General features: G+C 40.0%; 2 protein-coding genes across 2 annotated transcripts in view; one reads left to right on the forward strand and one right to left on the reverse strand.

The window, feature by feature from the left end:
* The window catches only part of lrrc45 (leucine rich repeat containing 45), a 31,818-nt gene extending 17,151 nt beyond the window's left edge, over positions 1–14,667 (reverse strand). The window contains exons 1-7 of the mRNA XM_062443078.1: positions 14,597–14,667; positions 12,863–13,168; positions 12,175–12,236; positions 12,009–12,079; positions 10,338–10,516; positions 9,555–9,683; positions 8,780–8,892 (exon numbers count right to left, since the gene is read on the reverse strand). Coding sequence (XP_062299062.1) covers positions 8,780–8,892; positions 9,555–9,683; positions 10,338–10,516; positions 12,009–12,079; positions 12,175–12,236; positions 12,863–13,091 — 783 coding nt within the window. The 5' untranslated portion in view covers positions 13,092–13,168; positions 14,597–14,667. The remainder of the gene's footprint in view (positions 1–8,779; positions 8,893–9,554; positions 9,684–10,337; positions 10,517–12,008; positions 12,080–12,174; positions 12,237–12,862; positions 13,169–14,596) is intronic.
* Positions 14,668–14,977: 310 nt separating this feature from the next.
* On the forward strand, positions 14,978–23,729 carry trub1 (TruB pseudouridine (psi) synthase family member 1). The gene is made up of 8 exons (XM_062442690.1): positions 14,978–15,132; positions 15,220–15,318; positions 18,036–18,091; positions 19,403–19,484; positions 19,566–19,638; positions 21,927–22,066; positions 22,233–22,289; positions 22,413–23,729. Exons 1-8 carry the CDS (start codon positions 14,985–14,987, stop codon positions 22,592–22,594), a joined length of 837 nt encoding a protein of 278 aa, XP_062298674.1. The 5' UTR covers positions 14,978–14,984; the 3' UTR covers positions 22,595–23,729.

Here is a 23,729-nt window from a genome sequence, read left to right on the forward strand (position 1 = left end):
CAATTGGGCAAAGCGTCAAGCTAAGATTCCCTCTCAGCAAGAACTGCTAAGTGCTTTGAAAAATGTTGAATTTTTACGACCAGAGCTACAGAAAAGTAAACATTCAGTCTCCAACTATCCCAAGCTCACTAAAACAAATCCTGCTCAACACAGTAACAGAGATGAACAGGCCAGCTTACAGCAAGCCACAGCCGATACAGATTTTTTCCTGCATGCCGCTGCAGTGATGGAGGGACAAAGAGCAGAAGCTGCAGAAAGGGCTAGACAGGAGAGAGAGCTAGAAGAAGGTGTAGAAAGGGCTAGACAGGAGAGAGAGCTAGAAGAAGCTGTAGAAAGGGCTAGACAGGAGAGAGAGATAGCAGAAGCTGCAGAAATGTACAGACAGGAGAGAGAGCTAGCAGAAGCTAGGGCCAAGCAGGAAAGAGAGAAGCTGGAGGCCGAAGAAAGGAAAAAGAGAGATAGCAAATTGCAGACTGTTAGGCCGAAAGAAAAGGATAGCATTGTAAAATCAGGATCAGAAATAAAGAAATCAAAAGACTGGCTTAAAAAGTCGATGATAGCTCTCTTAACTGAGGCTGGAGACTCAAATGCATCAGATGAGAGCTGTGAAGGTGAACCAGAATTTAACACAGAGAGTTAATTGAGAAAACAAGAGGAGCAAAAGTTCCAAGAGGTGCTAAAAGTTCCCGTTGCCGTGCCACAGACAGAACACCTGGGAGTACAAATTCTACACCCAGAGTCACCAGACGGACACAAAATGCTAACACAGAGCCAGCTTTCTTAAATGATCCTAAAATAACGATTGGAGAGACAGCTGTTTGCAAACCATGGACACTTGCGGAAATTTTGGATTTGGCCAGAAAGTCTCCAAATCCGATAACGCAGGCTGAAGAGTACTGGGTGTGGTTGTCTCAAACATGTAAGGTGTATAACAGTCTGATACCTGATGTTCAAATGTTGCTTGAATGCACATATCGCACTCACTGGTCTCTGTGTAAGGATGAGTTTGTTTTCCCTGCTGCAACTGAGGATGGCCGGTGGCCGCCAGTCAAACCTTTGAGTGAATGGATGAACAACGAAGCTAAAACAGCAATAACAAAATGTGCTAAAAAGCGTTGTGATTTCTCAGAAGTGGTTGACTGTGTTCAAGGTCCTAATGAGAGCGTGCCTGAATTTATTCAGCGATTTATGCAAGTGTGGGATAATAATGCTGGAATGAAACGAGAGGATAATGGTCTCCTTGCCATTCACATTTTGCTGCAGAATTTGAGACCGCAAGTTTCCACAGCATACAAACTGTCAGCCACAGATTGGCTAAGACTAGATTGGAAAACAACAAAAAGCAAGCTGATGGATATGTACAGGAATGACATTTTCACTACTGAAAAATCCACTTCTAGGTCTAAACAGATGATGCAACAGGTAAAATATCAGAGTGGCGAGCAGCCCACATACAGAAAGTACAACAAAAAGAGATTAAATTGTCGCAGATGTGGGAAAAAGGGACACTGGGCCAAAGAGTGTCAAAGCAATCCCAGACAGGAGAGATATCCCACAAATCCGAACCAGCTTCGCCTCACATACGAACCCAGATAGGCGCCCCAATGCTCTCAACATCCGAACTCTTACTCTCCTCCCCCACCTCCTCCTCCTCCTGGCTCACACACACCCCAGCCGGCTGCGTACACATCGCAGACATATTACAATCAAGCATACGGAGGCCATGGAGAGATAGGATCAGAACAACCAATTCACATTCAAGCAGCAACTATTCAAATTTCGAATAATCCCTCTGAGGATCCAATGATATCAGTTCAAGTTAATGGTAATAATGTTGATATTTTGGCGGACAGTGGAGCAACTATCTCCACAGTAAAAACTTCTGAGCATGTGTGCACTCCGACCTCTAGATTTATCACAACAGTCGGAGTCTCCGGCATTCCTAATGAAGAGCCGTTATCACATCAAGCTGAAATAAGCGTAGAAGGCACAAATGTACAGCACTCTTTTCTGATATCTGAAAAGAGCCCAATTAACCTAATGGGGCGAGATTTGCTTTGTAAGCTCCATGCAACAATTCACTGCACCCCTGAAGGGTTGTTTTTAACCCTACCTGATCACAGAGCAGACCAAGCATTTCAGTTTTTGCAATCCACTGTTGATTGTTTGTATTGTTGGACATTGCCAAATTTTAACATGTCTTCTATGTTCACAGTTCCCAACATTCAGAAAATTGCCACAACATCACCAGCATGTGCGTCATTGATGTCTGCCATGAGGCCTCTCCTGAATTGTCATTGCACAGCAGCCTTTAACCCTTTGGATCAGTATATGGTATTGGCTAATGATTTCCTAAACAAACGCGAGGGGTTGGAGAGTGAGCATTGTTTGTTTGTTGGTCCACAGGGGTGCGCTATTCCAATTCGACTGTCTGACACACAACATACACTGTTTGATGTTAAAGATTCATTTCCACACATCATTGTAGCTGTCGCGCTCGGAAAAGAGGCAAAACATCTTGGTAAAATGGTGGCTCGATGCCAAGCACTGAGAGGAGCTGTAACAGCCTCTCAGAACCAAACAATAATACACTTGGGCGAGGAACTGTATGTGTTATCATTAAGTGAGAACACTCAGTTACCAGAGAGCACATTTGTTTCCACCAGAGTTGTCAGAGGTTCCTTTAACTTTGTGGGCAAAACACAAAAATCATGTAGGTTGTGTGAATTCGGCTCCACCTCATAAAGTCACACTCAAACCAAATGTCACATTTCCAGCTATCAGACAGTACAACTTGCCTCAGAGAGCCATTGCTGGAATTGAAACAGTTATTCAATCTCTATTGGATCAAAATGTACTGGTGCAAACTTCCAGTCCATGCAATACACCCATTTTGCCCATCCCAAAACCAAATCGTCCAGATGAATGGAGATTTGTAGGCTATTAATAATATTGTTGTGCCCACAGCTCCCACTGTGGCAGACACTAATTTGATTTTAGCCTCATTATCATGCAATTCAAAACACTACACAGTCATTGATCTATGTTCAGCTTTTTTCTCTATACCGTTGCATCCAGATAGCCAGTATCTGTTTGCATTCACGTTCAAAGGCAAGCAGTATACATGGCGGCGTTTGCCACAGGGTTATGTTGAGAGTCCAACAGTGTACGCAGCAGCGGTAAAAAGAGACCTGGATGACCTCCACCTCCCAGGGGGTTCAACACTTCTGCAGTACGCAGATGATCTTTTGATAGCCTCTCCATCAGAGGAAGCTTGTCGAACTGATGCAATCTTGCTCATGCAGAGGTTGGCTGAGTGTGGACATAGAGCATCACTGCCCAGACTGCAATTTTGCCGATCTGAGGTCACATATTTGGGTCACCTCCTGAAGGATGGACAGCGCCTCCTATCACCAGAAAGGGTGAAACTGCTGGTCAACATGCCTCCCCCCAGAACTAAGAATGGCATGCTTTCATTCTTAGGGATGGAGAACTATTGCAAACACTGGATTTCTGAGTATGCGGCTATGGACTCTGTATTGCAAGCTGCCACGCTGCAGTCAGCTCCCCCTGCGGTTCAATGGACTGATGACATGCACAAAGCTTTTCAGAACTTAAAGCATGCTCTCACCATGGCTCCAGCATTAGGATTGCCAGACTATCATCAGCCATTCCATCTACATGTACATGAGAGAGAAGGCTTTGCTACAGGCATTCTAGTACAGAAACATGGGTCTCACTACCGTCCTGTGGCGTAATACTCATCTCGACTGACCCCTGTAGACCTTGGTGTGCCGGGTTGCCAGAGAGCAGTGGCCTCTGTTGCTATTCTGCTTGATAAGTCCGCTCCCATTGCACTGGCTCATGACTGTGTCGTGCACGTTCCGGCTGCAATATTACACATTTTAAACACATCAGCTACTCAACACATGACAGCAGCTCGACGTTCAGGTTACGAGGCAACTATCCTTTCCAGCCCACACATAACTTTAAAGCGCTCACCCCTCCTAAATCCAGCCACTCTCCTTCCACTGATTGACACAACCGAATATGAGCATGATTGCATTGCTACTATTGATATGTGTACATCACCCAGGCCAGACCTATTGCAGACACCAATACCTAACTCTGAAATGATTCTTTACACTGATGGTTCAGCTAGCAGACCATCTGACAACGTTAACCTAACTGGCTATGCAGTAGTAAATGGGAGGTTTTAGAAACAAGAGCTCTGCCGCCTAGCACTTCAGCGCAGGCAGCAGAACTATATGCCCTCACTAGGGCCTGTATTATCCCTTCTGGTAAAACTGCCACCATCTACACTGATTCATGATATGCTTTTGGTGTAGCTCATGATTTCGGTCAGTTATGGAAAATGAGAGGGTTTGTGTCATCGTCTGGCAGGCCATTACAACATCATGCGTTGGTAAATGACCTGCTAGACGCCATTATGCGCCCGTTCCAGCTTGCAATTGTGAAATGTGCTGCTCACACTCAGGAAAATGATCCTATTTCAAGAGGAAATACAATGGCTGATTTTGCAGCCAAACAAGCAGCAACTTCCTCTTCCTCCATGGTACGTCAGTGTGCCTCCACACAGCCTGTCCATCAATTTTCGCTAGCCTCCATTAATGATCTTGTGATGCTGCAAAATCACGCTGATGATAAGGAGCGTAGTCTTTGGTTGAGAAAAGGTTGTACAGTTGATGCGGAGTCTAGCTTGTGGCTTCACCCTGATGGTCGACCAGTTTGTCCTCGAGCTCTCCTACATGTACTGGCACAGCGCATGTCGGAAGAGGGGTGATCAGTGATGTTATTCGCTCACAATGGTTTGCACCGGGTATCACACAGGTCTCACAAACTCTTGTTGAAAGTTGCTTGATATGCCAACAGACCAGAAAACAGAACAGCACTGTGCGACATGACCATTTGGAACCCCCATCAGGTCCATTTGTAAATATGAAAATAGATTTTGCACATGTGCCCAGTTGCCAAGGCTACAAGTATTTGTTAGTCATAACTGATCGATTTTCAAAGTGGGTTGAATGCTTCCCAACCAGGAAAGAAGATGCCAGAATTGTTGTAAAGTGTATTCTAAGGGAAGTAATTCCAAGATTCGGGGTGCCACAGGGAATAGATAGTGACAGAGGTCCAGCTTTTGTATCACAAATCACACAGGGACTGTCAGCTATCTTAGGATTCAAGTGGCAGTTACATGTTCCTTATCACCCACAAAGTTCAGGGCAAGTTGAAAGGATGAATGCAACTATCAAAGAAATACTGACTAAAACGGTACTGGCGACGGGTCTGAAATGGCCTGACGCCCTACCTCTGGTGTTATATTCAATTCGAAGTGCACCAAACGCAACCACAGGACTTAGTCCTCATGACGTGTTGATGGGGAGGCCAATGTCCCCAGGGACAAGCCCCCCTTTAAATGACGGATGAGTTCATGAATGATTATGTGAAAAAAACTAACAGAGATTTTGAGAAAATATCATTTGCAGGTATCCAAGAGGCTCCCCAAACCATCAGAGGAACCAATTCATCCTTTTAAGGAGGGTGACTATGTACTAATCAAATCTCTGGAAAAAGTGTCTTTGTCTCCTAGGTGGAAAGGGCCGTACCAGGTGCTGCTGACAACCAGGAAAGCTTTAAAGGGTGAAGGCAAGGCAGAATGGATTCATGCCACAAGGTGCAGACTTGCCCCCCCAGCTGCCAGAGAGGATGTGCAGGTCAATGGCAGGTAATCAGACGATTACTCATACTTTCACTCCTGCCGGGTGGGCTGGGCCAAGTTACAGGTCTGGAAGTTTCAGGATATGGAGAGCAGTGAAGTTTCTCTGCTCGTGATACGGTCATAGTTACTGAGTCCTCAAAGAGGGGGGGCCCTCCTCGGGACAGTCCTGGAGAAACAAACCAGGTAATAGACTCTGAATGCTAGGACGGAGTAATTAACTTATACCTCTAGAGTTATGGTGTTTGTGTCACAACAGGAACTTGCTTCTTCTTTTTTTTTTTTTTTTTAAGATTTTTTTCAGGCATAGACACAGTTGCCAGACAGGAAACATGGGAGAGAGATGGGGGGTGTGACATGCAGTACAGGTCCGCCGGCCGGGATTCGAATCGGGGTCCACTGCGTACGTGGCATGCGCTCTAACCACTCGACCACCTGCGCGCCAGGAACTTGCATTATTATCTAAAGTCTTAGAAAATCACCTGAAAGCCTGTAGTAGAGCTATGTTGGCTGAACATAAATAGTTACAGGAAGTCAAAACTGTCGTTCTGCAGAAAGGAATGGCTCTTGACCTCCTGCTTGCATCACAAGGTGGCACCTGTAAAATTATTGGCTCTGAGTGTTGTTCTTACATTTCTGATGCAACAGCTGAAGTGATGGATATGGCTCATGAAACTGCATTAGGCATAAAGGAATTACATGTTAACCATAGGTTTAATTTTGGAGATTTTTCAGGTATCTTCGGGCCATGGGGGTCCAGCCTGATCAAGCTTTTGACTACACTGCTGGTCATCGTTCTCCTCCTCATCCTCCTCTGTGCCTGTATGAGTTGGCTGATTAAGCTGATGGTGAAGAAGACCACTAAATCCGTCAGTCAAGCCCCCCAGGTGTGTACAACTGTTGACGCAAATGTTAACAATAATGTGACAATGAGATATTATGATTTTCGAGGCTTTGAGGACTGGATACAGCGTCTTGGGCTGAATGACGAGGAGGAGGAGACCTCAGGTCTGTAAGCAAAAGTATTTAGATTAATGAATCAGGGAGTCAGATAGTGGGAGGTGTGATTTGTCTGAGTGTTAAACTGAGGCAGATGCGTATCACCTGCTGTTTGTAGATGAAACTCAGAGGCTTCTGTGTGTTCAGGTACTCCTTGTTTTATTTTCCTTTCAGGGTCTCATTGTTTTAATGATTCCAGATTTTATTGTGTGTTCGAAAATTCAAAATGACACTAGTAATCACTTTAATCATTTTTTGTTTAATGAAATACAGTTAAAACATTTCTCTAGTTTGAATAACCAGAATCATTACTTTTGTTTGGTTTATAGAGAATGTTGTATGTGATTTAGATTTCATAAATGTGTATTTGAATGCAATGAAAAAAACTGCAACTGATGAAGAGGATTTACGAGGATGAAATTGATGAAGGATTCAAGGCCACCATGCATCGAAAGTGCTAGTAACCTCTCCATGGTGGTGACCCTTGACTGTACGTTAAATACATGGGTTGAAGACTTGTCAGTGCATAAATTAATGTGTGACACTGATTAAAATTGTTATTGTGATTTAACTTTTTCCTTTTTAAGGGATGAAATGAGTATTTTGCTGTACTGCTGTAATCACATGTATGTGTATGTACCACCTTTTAAAGTGTAAGGTTTCCTTTTGAGATGAGATAGGGTAAACGCATAGGTCTTGTTTCCTCCATACCATTGAGGCATGGCCTTAAGCCCCTCGCTAGACTAGGAGTAGTTAGCACAGGGTTCTTTTTGCTTTTTCAGGATCTTTAGGGAAGTATGGCTTCTGTGAAATAGGTGCATGTGACTCATAATGTCCGTCGTGAGCTCCTTTAATACTTCAGTGTTTCAGGGGTTCTTCATTCCTTTGAGGGTGAGCCTCACAACTGTCCTTGTTGGCCAGAAGGCTGAACTCATGTGTTATGTGACAGAAGAGGCATATGTGGTACATAAGAGGGGAATGTTATGATTTTCATGAAATGTTTTTCAAGTCATTTTTATTTTTCTCCCTAGGGACATTCATTGTAACTGAATGATGTTACTGTGTGAGATTATGTTTTCAATACCATTTGATTTTGTCTTATGTGACTTTTGTGGATTTGTACTGTAAATGCTGTTTCCGTTCTGGGGTACTCCGTGGGTAGTCTTGCCACTGTAATGTCTAGAGTATGGGTAGTCAGTATTGATCTCATGATCAATAAGAGGGGATTGTTAGGGAATTTTCCATCATTCATATGCACTGGGTCAAACTAGGCTTTGCCGTCATAAAAAGGCCACACCAAATGTTGGGTTTAGACAGTTTCCCCTTGAGATAGTGGTAAGCAGTGAGTCTGCTCCTTTTGGGGAAAACAGGAGGCATTCTGATAGTGTTGCTATAGCAGCCAAGGTCAGATATGTCTTTGACTGTTTTCCCTGAATGGGGTAAAGGTAACTGGAGTCAGAGGTTTGATATAGTGTTGGATGTAGGACTAAGGTCCTGAGTGAGGTCTAAGCAATGTTTTGTCTATAGACCAGTAGACTACATTCAGTATATTGTAGATGTGTTGGTCTGCCCATATTTGGGCATGGCTCAACCTGTGGCATTATCTGTGTGGTTTAAAGTCTATCCCCGGAGGAGAGAAACTTCAGAATTGAAGGGAGCATCAGAACATAACGTGTACTGATCATTCATTCATTTCTCCTTGATCAAGTAAATAAACCTTTTCAATACAAGACATCCTGGACTCCTGTCTACTCTCTCCATGGACATATGGGCTGCATAATTAAAATCTCTAACAGGTACCCACCTGCCTCAACATCACCAAAACCGTCCAATGAATGAGTTATCTCTCAGTCCATGTGACATCACCTGTTTCTTGGTTTGTTTGTTTGTTTGTTAAAAGACATTATGAACACCAACTCAGCCAGTTCTGGGCAGTAATGTATCTTTTTTTTTTCTTGGTCGGGACCAAATTAGTCACAACCACATCTCTGAAATCACACTAATAGAATCCAAATTATTGATAGTCTTCAGCGCCAGGCTTACCTGCTTTCCCTTCTCCTCTTTCAGAATCTGAATCTCCTTGCTGAGGACCTGGGTCCTGCTGTGGCTGTCTCTCAGGGTGGACTGTCTGTCTGAGTTGTGCCCTGTGGTTTGCTCTGAAAGGGTTAAACAACAGGAGCAAAAGGGTAATGAGTGAAGAGAGTGATGGATGGTATGTGTGGTCAGTCACAGGTATGAGTGGATGACGATGTGTACCGAATTTTGGAAATTATATAACTTCCCAGTAATGAGAGGTGTAATAAATGATCATACAAATAGAAGCCATACAGTTACAGTTAAAATCACAGATGGTTTTCAGTTAACTGTATCACCACTTTTCAGTTTTATCAAAAAGAAAAGCTGTTGACAGTAAGTCCTGTTGATTATGATATACATGTGCTGTTAATTTTTTTCACAAACTAAACTCCATTCACCTCCATTATATTTGAATGGAGACATCTCAGAGACAGATATATTAAAAACTGGACAAATAAAATCTAAACTATCTGCAGTAAGAGATACTGGTGGAGGTAACTGTAATTTGGATTAAATGATCCTTTAAGGAGAGAGACAGGATGTAGCTTTCTGTTTAGGGGTATAACACACAAATAATACACAAACAACAAATTACTTTCAAAAAACAGAAGAGATCAGAAAAAGACCAGGATGAGTCATGTTCACACACACACACACACACACACACACACACACACACACACACACACACACACACACACACACACACACACACACACACACACACACACACACACTATACCAAGTGCTTTGAGTATATCACTGGGTATGTTGTTCCCTGCCATTTCCAGCTGCATTATGCTCTTGTTCTTCTGCAGAGCCTCCAGCAGAGACCTGCCACCCAGCAGACCAATATTGTTCCACCTCAGGTCTGTGAACGGTCAGTGAGAGAGAGGACAGTCAGTAAAACACCCCAATACACAAAGACTTGTCTCTACATTTCCTCAATTTGAATTAGAGTTATTATTTGTATTATTATCATATTGAGGGTTAGACAACAATATAACAACATTTAGATAGCAGTTCCTGGGGCATAAAACATATAAGACAATTAAAGACAATTTAAGACATAAATAAAACTGATAATCTATAAGGGCAATAAAGTGCAATATGCGATATAAAAAGGCACAAACACAGCAAACAGCAGCAATGCTTGTAGTAAAAGTAGGTCATAAGTAAACAACTGAAACAATTTAAGGCACACAGGTTATATTTTTTTCCATTACTAAATACATGATACATTTCTGCAGGAGAACCCTGATTACAGTGACAATGTACAAACATTGCTGGGTTCCTTAAAGAGTTTTTAAGTTGTGAATTTGTATGAAAAGGCAGGGAGGTTATTGTTTAAAAAAGCACTACTGCAGTTATGTGATGGGATGATCACTCCATAATTACTTGCATCTGTGTGATAATAACCCAACTACACAAAACTACAGGCTAGCCCTGGTTGAACTACTAAACATGTCTGTTTTTAAGGCTGAATAATATTTGTAAAATTTAAATAAGTAACCTAAACAATCACCTAGCACTTCCAGGTTGCTGTTGTGTTTGAGACCCAGAGCGAGCTCAGATGCTCCGTGGTGGTTGATCTGATTGTTGCGCAGGTCCAGGTGCGTCAGCGTGCTGTTGGAGGTTAAACCATCACAAAAGAGAGAGAAGGCTTCATCCCACACTCCCAACGCATTCCACTCCAACACCAGCCTGCACACAGCATTTACAAACACTGTGTTAGATATAGCAATCCACACTGTTGTTAAAGCTACAACAGACACATTCATAAGCCCTGAACTTTTAATACCTTTACCTGAATACAATCAGTAAAGCTTCTGTTATGAGAAAATGTCTTTCCAGATCTGAAACCAGCATTTTGATCAAGGTGAACAGGATGAAATCATTATTTGTAAACCAGTGGGGGTAGGACAAGGTGTGCCACAATGTGTGCTGGTTGACCTGCTCCAAATTGAAGCTAAGACCGTGCTGGCATAAAACTAGTTCAAAAAGCATACATAGGTTGAACAATGACAGGCCAGACCAATCTGTCTGGTGCTTACACATAAGGATGGATTAGCAACCAGGCAAAGAGGGCAACTGCTTGACCCAAAGGCTTCAGGTGCCTAAATTCCTTCTTGGTCATTTTCATTCAATGTAAACCTATAAAGGGATTTTTCATCAAATACAATAAGTAAATTAAGTAAGTAAGTTTGCCTGCGTGGAAACTGCTAATAAATTGAGCTATCTAAATACATTTCTAATAAACAAACAAATAAAATAAGGTCAATCCTGTATTATTGCCTACAACAAGCCAGTGTCTTAAAATGTAATTGACTGAAAGAAAAGATCATAATAATTGTGAGGACTCTCAAAAATCTGCAAAAAAAGCAACACCAGGTGATATAAAATCTGAATCTCATTGTAGCTATGGGAACATTAATGACACAATGTGCATCACAAATCTTTTTAATTTACGAAGTTCATATGATTTGAGCAGGTAACTTCATAGATCAGTTCAACTCAAGGTCCACTTACTAGCTTTTTCCTATACTTTCATCCACTTCTCAGTGTCATTATTAGTGCAGATCAAAATCAGATTTCTGTACATCAACAAATAATGTTCAGTTCTTCTGCAAGTTAGAAGATCATTGCTAGATATAATAAGGTGTGTTGTTCCTTTTTACTGTCAGAAGGCAGTTGAACTGTACTACTGTAAGTTATACAGTCATTGTAATATTAGGTAATAGCACATTTTAACTTGGAAAAACTGTCTATAAAGTGAGTTTTGAGTTATAAAAAGTTTTTAAATCTGTAATGTAAACTATTATAATATATTATAATGCTACTTATTATAGTTTCTTTAATGTATAATCACTGTTCTTTGTATGCGAGTTGTGTGTTTTGGTCCCTGCTCATACTGTAAATGTTCTCTTGCGCACCCGTCTCACTTAAGAAAGAACAACTGAGCCATCTCCATGACAACTGAGCAAATTGCCAGACTGGTTGAAATCTCAAACATTAAAAGCTAGTTAGTAGTAGCGGACATTGACCAGGTTATTTTCCTCAAACTTCATATGATTTATTTGATATCTTATGAAACAGTCATATACATATACATAAAATAATAATATAATATATATAAAATTAAAATCATACTGACATATTTTTATATCTAAATATACATGAGGAGCATAGTTCTCACCTACGCAGAGTCTTGTTCCTAGCCAACAACTTTCCCAACACCTCAGCTCCTGTTGATCTCAGGTTATTTCCCTGTGAATAATGTTTCACATCAACTGACCATCAACACACATGTTTAATTTAACATCAAATCTATTGGTGACTGAGAGTGTGTGTAGTCCAAATACCTTCAGATCCAGAACTTTCACTGTTGTGTTGTCAAACAGTCCAGTCAGGAGAACTTTGGCACCTGAGAGTCACACACATGCATGGAAGCAGATACTGTTACATACACACTCATGTGCAGATCCAAACCAACAATGAATTCATTCACCAACTAGTATTGTGTTTGTATCCAGGATCTGATATATCTGATATATCTATTTTAACAACAAATGCACAATGTCCTCCAGTTTGAGTTATGTTTGCTAAAATAACAGTGACCAGTTAATATAGGAAATTACTGAGTCTAAAAAAATTACACATTAACATTTTTTTACATTTTCATTAGGAACCAATGGGCCTTGGGCTGAGAGCACCCAGGGGAGGGAAGTCAGAAACTATTAACAGACAGATTAACACGCTGCTGGTTTTGGTCTATTCATGTGACAAGCTTATCTTATTTAAAAGACAGATAAATCATACTGGATTACACTGGTTATCAGCTTTTTTTCTACAGTGATGACTTACAAATAGTTACTTAAAATCCTCCAGACCACCCTGCAGTGAATTCAAATTAGCTTTATTGCACAAAGCACATATGCAAACTATTAAAAATGCACTAAAGTTGAATCATGCATGTTTTCATATGTATGCAAAATATCTGTTACGATATCATTTCACACGCTATTTGTCTGCCTTATAGAAACTCCTCACCTTCCTCACTGAGCATGCAGTCGCTGAGTGACACTTCTGTAAAGGCAGTGTCTCTCTGGAAGGCCCTGGCCAGCACTGAGCAGGTATCTGCAGACAGGCTCTGTCCACTCAGGTCCAGTCTGGAACCCTGAGCAGCCCTGCTCTCCTGGAGCTGGACTACAATACTGTCCTGGGGCTCCACACCTCCCTCTTTACACAGACGCAAGTACGTCCGCTTGAAATCCTCCATTCTCACTCGTCCTTCCTTTTCATCTGAGCTGCACAGAGCTGTCTTCACTTCTTCCTTCCTTCCTGGGAAATTGTGTCCTGGTGGATTTGACAGTAGAAAAAAATGACAACACAGGACTAAAAACAAACTATAAAGCACATATACTCTAAAAAGTCCCTCTGTCCTGCATCTTCAAGTACATCCAACCCCAACCCAAAGCTGTTTCTCTGGTAGACTACTGTTTTAAACATGTAAAGTGAAGCACTAGCTGTATTACCTTCAGTATGTAAGTGGAAATAGATGCAGGAGAAGGACCGATGTCAGACTGCAGTAATCAGCCTCCTTTTTTGGACTGACTGGCATGGAACTATACCAGCTGCTGGTAGACTGTCAGTGCTTCCTAATAACCATGCTAACATTCCAAAACAACAGTTTATGATTTATGTTTTTGTGATGATTTTTATGCTTTATTACAATACATGGATATTTAGTCTGGTTAAGCTTAGCTAATAATTTGCAGATATACAACCGAGGACATCCCTGCCCTGACATAATCATTCATCATCCATTGTAAAAAAAAAAAAAAAAACACATTGTAAGATAACGAGCAAAGCCTGGCCTACATCTCGAGGTTTAATTCTTTAAATCGGCGATATCCATTCAAGAAGCAGAACATAGGGTGGATCAGGGTAATGTGGGACACTTTTTGCAATTCTGACTTGTTCACCACATTAACATATGAATCTAATACATTATATCAACACTTAATTTCATTATGAAATCCCTAAGATGTTTCATTGTTAAATCAGAAGACAATTTTTAGATATTGTACTGTATTGGAAAATGGCACATATATTAATATTCCTTTCAGAATTTGTAGATTTTGTAACCTGGGACACTTTTTTTAGGCTTAGAAATACTTTGATTTATACAACACAGCCTCATCTGCCAAAACTTTCTGAAATGTGCTCATATTTGGTCATTTCATTTTGTCGGTCTACATGTTTTTTTTGCTTTCTCCATCAGATTGTTATAAAACTAGTAGCCTGTATGTTAACATGTTTAATGTTAAACAATATAACTTACACAGTTTGCATATACTAGTTATAGCTTTATAATAATTTAATAGAAAAAGAGATAAATGCAATGGAGCCTAATTGTCCCACATTGGTCAATGTCCCATATTACCGTAATCCACCCTGACGCACACATTTCCACTTTCAGTATTCAGTTGATAATGACTTGGCGGGAACAAGTAGTGCGCCTCAAAAGTATACATTCAATGAAATAAATGCTGCTTGCTGGAATCATATATGTGCCGAATTAGAAGATTCCTTTAACTGATTGTGAAAAAGTATCTTGATATATTGTATTATGTAGCTTAGCAATAGACAATTAAACTGCCACATTTTGAATGAGTGTGTCGCGTTAACACAAAGGCTCGTGCAGGGCTAAACAAGGAAGTGTTTGTTTAATAAACTTTTCCTGAAAAAGAATAAAGACAAGTTGAAGTAAAGAACACAGACCTCAGCGTCTACACCTCAAGTATCTTCGTGTCAGTTATTGTTGTTGCGGAAGGCACAGCTGATAGGTAAAGGAAGCCAAACGACAAAGTAACTAGGAAGTGTATTGCGGCGCAAAGCATCATGGTTAGTGTAGTCCAGTCATCTACTGTGATGCTGAGTGTAGATAACTGACCAAAAACTGACTAAAAAGCAGATTAAATCAATATGAATTAGTAATAAAGTAGAAGAGGGAGATATGTTATCTATATTATTTTGGCTTAAACCTCAAATAAGATGTTAAATATTAAATCACACAACCAGCAGGTGGCAGTGATTCAACAACAAAATGCATGATGGTAGTTACTCAGCAGAGTAGAAGAAGAAGGTTATTCACTGAAGAAGAACAAGCATGGCAGGAAACATAAGTAACAGCGCATCTCCTCTAACTAGTTCTCTGTCTAAACTACAGTCTCTCAACGGACTGTTCGCTATTTATAAAAAACAAGGACCGACATCTGCAGACGTCCTCAATACACTCAAAGAAACTTTACTAAAGGGTAATAATGCAGGGCCAGCGTCAGGAGATGAAGCTACTAACATTTGTCCCTGACACTGAAGACGTTTTAAAGTGACTTTTCTTTCAGAGGCTGGTGTGAAGGATCCAAACCCGAGAAAGAGGAAGAAGCAGAGTCTGAAGATGGGTCATGGAGGGACGCTGGACAGCTCTGCCAGCGGGGTGCTGGGTAAGAGGGGGGGGGGACACATGTTAAAGACAAACACATAGCTTGTTACTACTAACTAATGGTCTACCTTGGTGACTGAACCGCCAGGTAGAAGGTTTCGTTTCACAGTTAGTAAGGACGTAAGGATGGAGTTGATGATGTCATAGAAACATCAGAGGTTATGGTTAAAGTCTCCTTCCACTCAAAATGTGTTGTCGTTCTAGTACTTTCACTTGGATGTTGTTCTCTTCTCTGTGCAGAATGATGGATGTGCACAGTTTGTTTCCGCATTCCATCTGCTGACGGAGGAAAGTTTCTCTGAGCTCACTTTAAATGAAATCTAGGTTTAAGCAGGAATCAGATTTGTGACATCACAGCTAGTTTGGAGCCAATCATGGTCCAGTATGCGACTTGGCCTGATTTATTGGTGGCATGGGTTCCACAAGATATTGGAAACATTCCTTTGAGATTGTCGACTGTTGTCAACTGCTCTTGTCCTGTTCAGCCACATCTCAAAGGTGTTCTGTAGGATTCAGATGTGATGACTGAGCAGGTTGTTGAAGTACACATTGTCAGTGATAAAAACCAGTTTGAGATGATATGTGCTTTGTGACATGGTGTATTATCCTGCTGGGTGGTAAGTCATGTCTACAAATGGAGTCATATCGTTAGCACCAATAGTCATATAAACTGAGGTATTCAAATGATGATTGGATTGGTATTAAATTAAAGAGAACGGTCAAGACCTGCTCTATGTGTAAAGTGCCTTGAGATGACTTTTGTTGTGATTTGGCGCTATATAAATAAAGATTGATTGATTGGTATTAAGGATCCCACAGTGTGCCAAGAAAAACATCTCCCAAACATTCCATCTATGGATTCATGCTGCTGACACCAAATACTAAGCGTACCATCTGCTGCCAGACCAGTGGTCAACTGTGTGGTGATCCTGAGCCCACTGCAGCCTCACATTTCTGTATTTGGCTGACAGGAATGGAACCTTCTGTGATCTTATTGTGTTATATCTGCCTCAAGGTTCCACATGTTGTTCATTCTGAGATGCTTTTCTGCTCAGCACAGTTGTAAAGAGTTTATCAGAGTTACTGCAGTCTTTCTGTCAGCTCCAGTCTGTCCATTCTCATCTCACACCTCTCTTATCAACAACACATTTATGTTGTATTGTGAGTAACCTGTAGAGACTGCTAGGCATAAAATTCCCAGGAGATCAGCAGTTTAAAAAATATCATCATCATCATCATCATCATCATCATCATCATCCACCAACAATCAAAGTTACTGAGATCACATTTTTTTTCCCAATTCTAATGTTTGATATTAAAAATGATCTGAAGCTCCTGTCTTGTGTTGCACTGCACTGCTTCCACATGATTGGCTGATTGGATAATTGCATTGAATAAGCAGGTGTACAGGTGTTCCTAATGAAGTGCTCGCTGAGTGAATACTGAGTTAAACTTAAACTTTAAGTTTAAACTTTAAATGAACAACATTTACAGATTCATTCATTCGGGATGTTTTTAATCATGGAGAAAGAGCAGATGTCATTTTAGGAATTTCTAATGCAGTAATGTATTTTTAGTATTTTTTATGTCTTAAAACAGGGGATCTTTGAAGAATGTATGTGACATGCTGTAAACTTCCATCAGGGATGTAGAGAAGGAGGAGAGTTTATTGCAGGACTGGAACCAGGATTTAGAAATACTGAGTACATACAGATTCCCTCAGCCCAACCACACACCAAAACCACTCTGTTTCACATTGTTTATTTAATAGTTATATTTTCTTTATTCTGTATGCTAGTCTGTATCTTCTTCCTACAGTTGTGTTTCAAATACATAATTGGCAGAGAAATATACACTATAAACTATATTCAGTTTATTTGATTTAACTCAAGGGCCACATACAGCCAATGTGGGCCAGACCAGTAAAACCATTACATAATAATAACCTACAAATAATATATATTTTATAACTTTAACTATAATAAACCATCTATTTACTGTGAAAAATAGGTGCAATTTCAACAATATTATGTCTCAGTTTCTTTCAGATTATTTTGCACAGAAGCTGCTTATTGACAACATTTTGCACCCTGTTCAATATATGAATTTATATATGACCATAATGTGTATTCATCATTTTTTCAGAGGATTGCATTCTGGTCAGGGTGGGAAAAAAAACGTCTGAAGCAGCAGAAAAATTGGAATACATTTTCTGCAATTTTCATAACTTTGCAAAGTTATCCAGTGGGCCAGATTGAACCCCTTGGAGGGCCGGTTCTGGTCCATGGGCCGTGTGTTTGACACCCCTGATTTAACTTTAATAGTTCTACCAATAACAAGTCACGCTTAAAAATTGTAACTCTAAAGAATAGTCATTTCCAGAAACTGCACCGAGGACACGACCTCATGACCTCATGACATATGAAACAATATCTGCACAAAATATACACTTTGTTTTCCTTTTACAAATGACTAAGTAAAGACAAAGAGCAGTTTATCAGAAGGCTAAAAAAAAGGTTTACAATGACTTGCACCCTGGCATTAGCCTCTGACAGCACAAACAACAGTGGAATAAAAGAGGACAAACATCATCAGAGTCACTGCTGTCCAGGCTGCAAAATGAAGAAAATACTTAGTGTGTTGTTAAGTGTGTGAAACACATTTGTATCTTGCAGTGTGAGGAAGCTAACATGACTCTGATGTGTGTGTTTCTTTCAGTTGTTGGTGTTGGGAATGGCACAAAAATGCTCAGCACCATGTTGGCTGGTTCTAAGGTGAGTTTGTGAATATATTATGTAAAGACTGAAAGTCAGTGTCTACACAAAGGTTATAGAGACACATTACCCAAAAGTGTTCCACTTATAGAGAACCCGATTGTTTCTATTATGAAAATACATATAAATAATGTGTTGGGTGTATTTTATTAATGGACTGAGGCCCATTGTCATGCTATTCATCCATCATCACCCACCACCCTCATCATCAGTGTGAAAGTGATGTGTCACATTGCATGAGGCAAATGCCCCCACCCCTCTAATAAATGTCATGCTCCCTCTAAACTTGTGACACCTGTGGCATTGTGTTGCGTGATAAAGCTGCACTTTTTAGAGAGGACTTTTATTGTGACGAGTCCAACACACCTGTGGAATAATCATACTGTTTGATCAGCATCTTGATATGCCACACCTGACATGCTCACTAACATGGATTTAAACTCGTTTGTTAACAAAATGTGACCTGAATGAACCTTGTGTGTGTATAAAACGTCTCCAATCTTTTGTTTCCACTAATGAATAATGGGAGGAAAAACAGAAGTGTTGTGTTTATCTTTTAGTTCAATAACCAGTGCTTTAGTTTTTAAAACTTTCTTTTCTCACCTACATTCTGCCTTTAACACAGTGCTAACAATCCCTCTAAGTCACTGTACAGAAACTAAAGAACTAGCTGTGGTTGTATTCATTATACACTGAGCCTGACTGCATTATGAACCTCACCTGTACAGTGGATGATCATTTTGCATATGTGGGTCAGCTCAGGTGTAACCTGTTCAGAGTGGATGTGGGTCTGGTTTTTTCAGAAGTTGGTCTTCATTTAATCAAAGTGACATTTATGTTTTTGTGTGAAAGTACATGATCATTTAAAAATGAATAAATAATGATTATAATTCTATGCTGGGTTAGTCAGCTCAGGAGCACATTCAGCCAGAGACTCATACAGCTACATGCCTTTCATACCATCAGCCATGAGACTGTACAACACCACAGCTCCCAGTACCTCCCACTACCACTAATAAGACTGAGGCTGACCTTACTGTTTAATACCAGGAACATTGCACACTTATATATAGTATCAGGAATGTATTTATATTGTAGATTTATTTGGTTAAAGATTATTTTACACATTTGTGCACCTCAATCTGGAAAATTAAAATACACACTGGACATTTGCATTTTAATTCAATGCATGTCTTCACATTTTTTAAAAAGGGCTAAAATGAGGACATGATACATTGACATACATGACATCAGTTTCATGTCATTAATGTACAGAGCAAAACAAAGTGATGTGTGCCGTTTGTCCTTCAGAAATACGTCGCTGTGGGAGAACTGGGAAAAGCAACAGATACGCTTGATGCGTCTGGCAGCGTGACTCTGGAGAAAGACTTTGGTAACACTGCAACAACACATCATGTCACTAGAACAATTAATCATATTGAGTCTGATGCATCATACTGGTTTCACTCCACAGAACACGTCACCAGGGTGGACATCGAGGAGAAGCTGAAACATTTTGTGGGTGATATTATGCAAGTCCCTCCACTGTGAGTAAGACCTTTGATTTCCCTCAGGGGGGGATTTGAGAAAAGTTTGTGGTGGACACGCATATCCAGAAAAAGCATAAAAGCAGGTGCTGGAACAAATAGCAAATGTGTGCAAGCAAGAAAGAGAAAGTCTGAAAAAGTCTGTACAGTGCAGCTCCCAACACACACAGACTAACGTACAGAAAACATGCAAAAATACATGAACCTCCAATCTGAGGAAATGTTTTCATGACAGCAACATTTGTGTTTATGAATTTAACTTTGACTTAACCATTAGTAGAAAATCTCCATTTATACACAAGAAAGATCAACGCTGTCTGAACATGTGTACTGTTTTATCTTTATTTCATTTCTTCATAATAGCCAGTATTTAACTGTGACTTCAGGTGTGGCTGCTCTGATCAGATATGGTCACTTTTGTCTAGAGATGCAATGATGAGTAGATTACCAATAATCCAGCTTCTCAATTGTTCATTTTTGCTACCTCTCTTAGTTCCATGAGAAATATCTTTAGGTTTTGAGTAGGAGTATTTTTATACTCAGAAAGGAATGACATATTGTTTCTCATTAGCTCCAGTCAGTGCAAGTAAAGTAAAGTGCTGTTGAAGACATAATCGTTATTAAGATCAAAATCTTGGTGTCAAAACACATGATTTTACACAGGATTATGATTCATTTATTACAGCACAGCAGCTTTGGAAAGCTTTTAGTTGGTTTCAGTTATTTAACCCTCACATACTGTTCATATTCTACAACCTTGCAGTATGTTCCAGGTCAATTTTGACCCAGTCTAAGAATCCCCTCAAAGCATCAATAGTTGATCTGACTGATCAATAAATGTGATTAAACCTTGATTCATGTGTCAGAGAGCAGAGAGAGTGTATTTTTTATCTCATTTTAGCAGAAGAAACAGCTCCTATCACACAATATCATGTCCTATTTTACCTAAGACATGAAAATATAACATAGTAATAATGATGGAAATGTATTTTATGTAAAGTGAAAATAACAAGAACTTTATGGAAGTGTGGGGTTTATTGTATAACCATTAGAGCCATCAGTCTTCACTGCTACATCATAAAAAATACATCCTCATAACTACTATCTTATTAAAACTATTAACTATTATTTTCACTAAAACACATGTCAATAGATATTGCTCATATGTGTAGCACCTATACAAAATAACATTTTAAAATATTTGAATTTTTGTACATTTTGGGACACTTTAGGAAAAGTCATCACATTTCAGAGAGTGCAGAGTAAAAGATATTTGAGGTGTTTTTACAGCTGTCACATTTCAAAACGGGTCAAATATGACCCAAACACTATGTAAGGGTTAAATGCAGTGGTGGAAAGTAACAAAGTACATTAGCTCAAACAACTATACTTAAGTACAATTGTAGGTATTTTCATTTAATGTCACTTTATACTTCCACTCTGCTACATTTCAGAGGGATAGTGTGTCCACTGTTGTACCTCTGGAGCACCGGCAGTGGTTATCCTCACCTTATGCCCCCACCCCAAACCCCACGCTAATGCACGCGCACACACACACACACACACACACACACACACACACACACACACACACACACACAGAGAGAGAGACTATAGCAGCTGTCTGGATATGTGTATTTTATTATGGTGATGATAATGGTAATAAGAGGGGTTGTTTATTGTGTCCATTCCAATAATTGTAAAAATACTGAATGTCAGATCCAATGATTAATTCTATTAACCCTTAACTTTGAATTCTAATCAGACAGATGAAGACATTTCAACATGTCACCCTTGGCTTTAAGAAAGTGTGATGGATTTTTTCTACTATTTTTTTAATATTTAAAATAAAAAATTCTTTAACATTTTACCGACCAAATAATTTATTCATTCATTCAAATAAACTTTTGCAGAATAATACATCCCTGAGAAAAGATAAGGATAAAGAGCTCATGATATATTAGATAAAAACTCCCTCTGTGCTCTATGATTGGATAGATCATTAACACTTTTATATAGTGTTTCAGTTCACATTTCAGTCTGTAGAGGCCACTAGCTTCAGACTTCTGGTTTGTTCGTCTGTCACTTCCCCAGTGAAGAAGCCTTCCTGCCAGCTTTAATGTGGACAACATGTCAGATTGAGTGGAAGTGGAACAGCCTCACTCTGTGATTTGAAACAATGATGTGAAATGTTAGGATGTCAGTCGGGACTGTGTTCTGTTTGTACCTGTTCTCATTATTTAAGAACAGTGGACCTCATCTTTATGTTTGATTGTTTTTCATTCTAGTTACTCTGCGCTGAAAAAAGATGGCCAGCGTCTGTCTGTCCTGCTGAAGAAAGGTCACAAAGTTGAGGCCAAACCTGCCAGAGCAGTGTCTGTGTACAACCTGACCCTGCAAGAGTTCAAGCCCCCTGTCTTCACTCTGGGTTCGCTTATGTGTTGCATAATACACTCTTTCTTTCTTCCTCTATGAAACACTGACTTCTGACTTTGTGCTGTTTAGAATAGCATTGTGGATGTCATTTCCTGCCTTTCCCATTCATGTTTTTTTATGTTAAACTGTGCATTGACGTAGTTTTATTTCCATAACAGATATTGAATGCGGTGGAGGATTTTATGTGAGAAGCTTGGTGGATGATCTGGGAAAAGGTGAGATAAAATTCATTGTTTTTCACAGTTCTTCTCTGCACATTTATGGACAGTCAATAAACTAAAGAGAGACATGAGAAATGAAAGCACTCATTAGAGTAACCAGTGGTTCTCCTGCTGCAGCTCTGTCGTCATGTGCTCATGTCAAAGAGCTGATCCGTACCAAGCAGGGTCAGTTCACCCTGGAGGAGCACACCTTACATGAGGAGCACTGGACACTGGAACATATCCTCAAATCACTGCAGCCCTGCTCAGAGTCAGAGCCGGCTCAGGACTGTACCAAACCGCCACAGGTGGACACCTGAGGGAGCAGGTTCAGAACGGGACCAGAACTGAAAGTCAACATCTGGGCTTGCTGTTGGTGTCGTGCTTTGTCACGACTCACTGGTTTAACTTCTCCATTGATGAGAACATCAGGTGTTAATGTGTCCAGTTGTTCTGGATGATAAAGGTGTTTGTTCCCAATGGAGACCAAAATGTCAAAATAAGACTTATTTTGGGACTTGTGATATGTAGCTCACATTCCTGTGCTCTCAGTTTGTTTCGCCTGAAATTTATGTCGTAGTTACAATTCTGCTTTTGAAAATGGAAACACCCACTCCACCCTCCACCGTGCACCCCCCCACCACAACCCCAACCTCTGTCTCCACCTGCTCATATCCAACATACAGTAAATACCTGTCCCAAACTAATTCCACTATATATACAATGTTCTGTGTTTGTGTGTGTATTATATGTATATATGTTTTATATTTATAATTACACATGCACAGGGGACATTGTGACAACTGTTTGACACACAAACAAGTAATGGCAAAGAAAGGTATTTTTAGTGGTTTCCCTAACAATTCCACCTTCTGTAGCCATGCTAGACAATACACTTCTAGTTGTATTAGTTTACCTGGAGATTCATTCTTGCTCTTAAAGAAATTTCACATGTGAGTGAAAGCTATTTCTGTTCTTCCAGTAAATTGTTTGACACACAATTTTTTTTTATTTTGAAAACCGATGTGCTCTGAACGTGCTGTTGCATCACAGGTGTTGTAAACACAGCATGTCTAACATTATTTTGTCTGCATTTGCAGATCAAATAAATACTGAAGTAAAACTAATAAAGTTGTGTCTTTGTAAATACTTTGATTTCATTTCTAACATCATCTACAACAGAGTAGCTGCCAGACATGAAGAACTTCTTTACCTGACAGGTGGAGGCAATAAAGATAGAAACATTTTCAGGCTTCGGTTTGAAATGTCAGACAAACTTGAGCCAACAGTGCCTTACATTTACAATCAAGGCAGAATAGTACTCTGTGGTTTAAGTGTAAGCAGAGTTGTAGTGATTGTGCCAGAGGTATGGTGTGGTTATCACATGTTAAATATATAGTACTGCCATAGTCCATGTTGTAGATGATAATAGTGCCACAGGGACAGGAAGAGATA

This window comes from Scomber scombrus, chromosome 21 (assembly GCF_963691925.1).
Source record: "Scomber scombrus chromosome 21, fScoSco1.1, whole genome shotgun sequence".
In the NCBI taxonomy this organism is placed as follows: Eukaryota; Metazoa; Chordata; class Actinopteri; order Scombriformes; family Scombridae; genus Scomber; species Scomber scombrus.

What these genes read in the sequence shown, in the direction of transcription:
- trub1 (XM_062442690.1), top strand. Translation starts at nt 14,985, where the DNA reads ATGGCAGGAAACATAAGTAACAGCGCATCTCCTCTAACTAGTTCTCTG. An exon ending in CCATGTTGGCTGGTTCTAAG is followed by an intron (nt 18,092 to 19,402) that starts GTGAGTTTGTGA and finishes TTTGTCCTTCAG; the next exon opens with AAATACGTCGCTGTGGGAGA. An exon ending in GGTGGATGATCTGGGAAAAG is followed by an intron (nt 22,290 to 22,412) that starts GTGAGATAAAAT and finishes CTCCTGCTGCAG; the next exon opens with CTCTGTCGTCATGTGCTCAT.